Raw genomic sequence first — 914 nt, 5'->3', positions numbered from 1 at the left:
CGGGCCGGGGCCCTGCTCCCGGGGGTCTGCAGTGGAGCTGTGTCAGGATGCTTAGTGTTTTGCAGATGAGGTCTGGGTGCTCCCCCGAGCCCAGGGAAGGGTTGTGGGCAGGGAGGAGAGGGATGCGGTTTGGGGGGTCCCACTGGCCACAATGTGAACAAAGCAGGGGGTGCTGGGGGCAGGCAGGGACAGTCCCCAGGAGGTGAGCTCCTCCTGGGCTCCCCCGTGCCCGAGTGGCAGAGCTCAGAGCACAGGGTGTCCCAGCTGGGGTGGGGTCTGCGCGTGGGGGATGCTACAGCAGGACGTGCACAGCTAACCTCTCGTGCAGGGGAAGGTGTTGGGGTGCAAGGAGTGACTGTGGGTGTGTGGGTGTCTGTCTCGGTCCCCAAGCTCGGCAGGTCACCCCAGTTCAAACTGTCCATGGTCTATGCAGGTGATACTTGGCTGGAGGAGACTGAGGAGACCTCGGTCTTGCTCTGGGATACGGTGGAGGAGGTTTCATCATCCCCAAAGGGGTTCTTGCCACAGCAAATTGTGGTGATCATGCAGTTACGGAACTGAGGAGAGAAGTGAGAATGGTGGCATGGGGGGCAGAACCAACCCCCCGGGAGCCCCTGAGCTTGCTGCTGCCCCCACAATGAGATTCAGCCCCTTCTAGGGAGGAGCAAGGTGCATGCAGAGCCCCCAGACGTGCTGGCCAGCCCAGGGCAGAGGCTCACCCTGCATGGCATGGGGCAACTCACCTGTTTGTTCATCAGGACATAGATGATGGGGTTGTAGAGGGACGAGCTCTTGGAGAAGAAGGCAGGCACTGCCATCAGCGTGGCCGTGAAGTCTGCTCCCTTGTTGGTGAAGATCCAGAATGCCACCACGGCGTAGGGCGTCCAGGCCAGCATGAACCCCAGCACCATGAG

At 61.5% G+C, this 914-nt stretch overlaps 1 protein-coding gene across 1 annotated transcript in view; it reads right to left on the bottom strand.

Moving 5' to 3' along the window:
• Positions 1-425: 425 nt before the first annotated feature.
• LOC103807854 (green-sensitive opsin-like) overlaps positions 426-914 on the bottom strand; it is a 3403-nt gene continuing 2914 nt past the window's right edge. Inside the window, 2 exon segments of the mRNA XM_009080607.1 lie at positions 426-557; positions 744-914. The exon segment at positions 744-914 is cut by the window's right edge and continues 90 nt beyond it. Coding sequence (XP_009078855.1) covers positions 426-557; positions 744-914 — 303 coding nt within the window.

Source organism: Acanthisitta chloris, unplaced genomic scaffold (assembly GCF_000695815.1).
Source record: "Acanthisitta chloris isolate BGI_N310 unplaced genomic scaffold, ASM69581v1 scaffold10640, whole genome shotgun sequence".
Classification (NCBI taxonomy): domain Eukaryota; kingdom Metazoa; phylum Chordata; class Aves; order Passeriformes; family Acanthisittidae; genus Acanthisitta; species Acanthisitta chloris.
The sequence above is the reverse complement of the archived record's forward strand: the minus strand, read 5'-3'. Positions and strand labels throughout refer to the sequence as shown.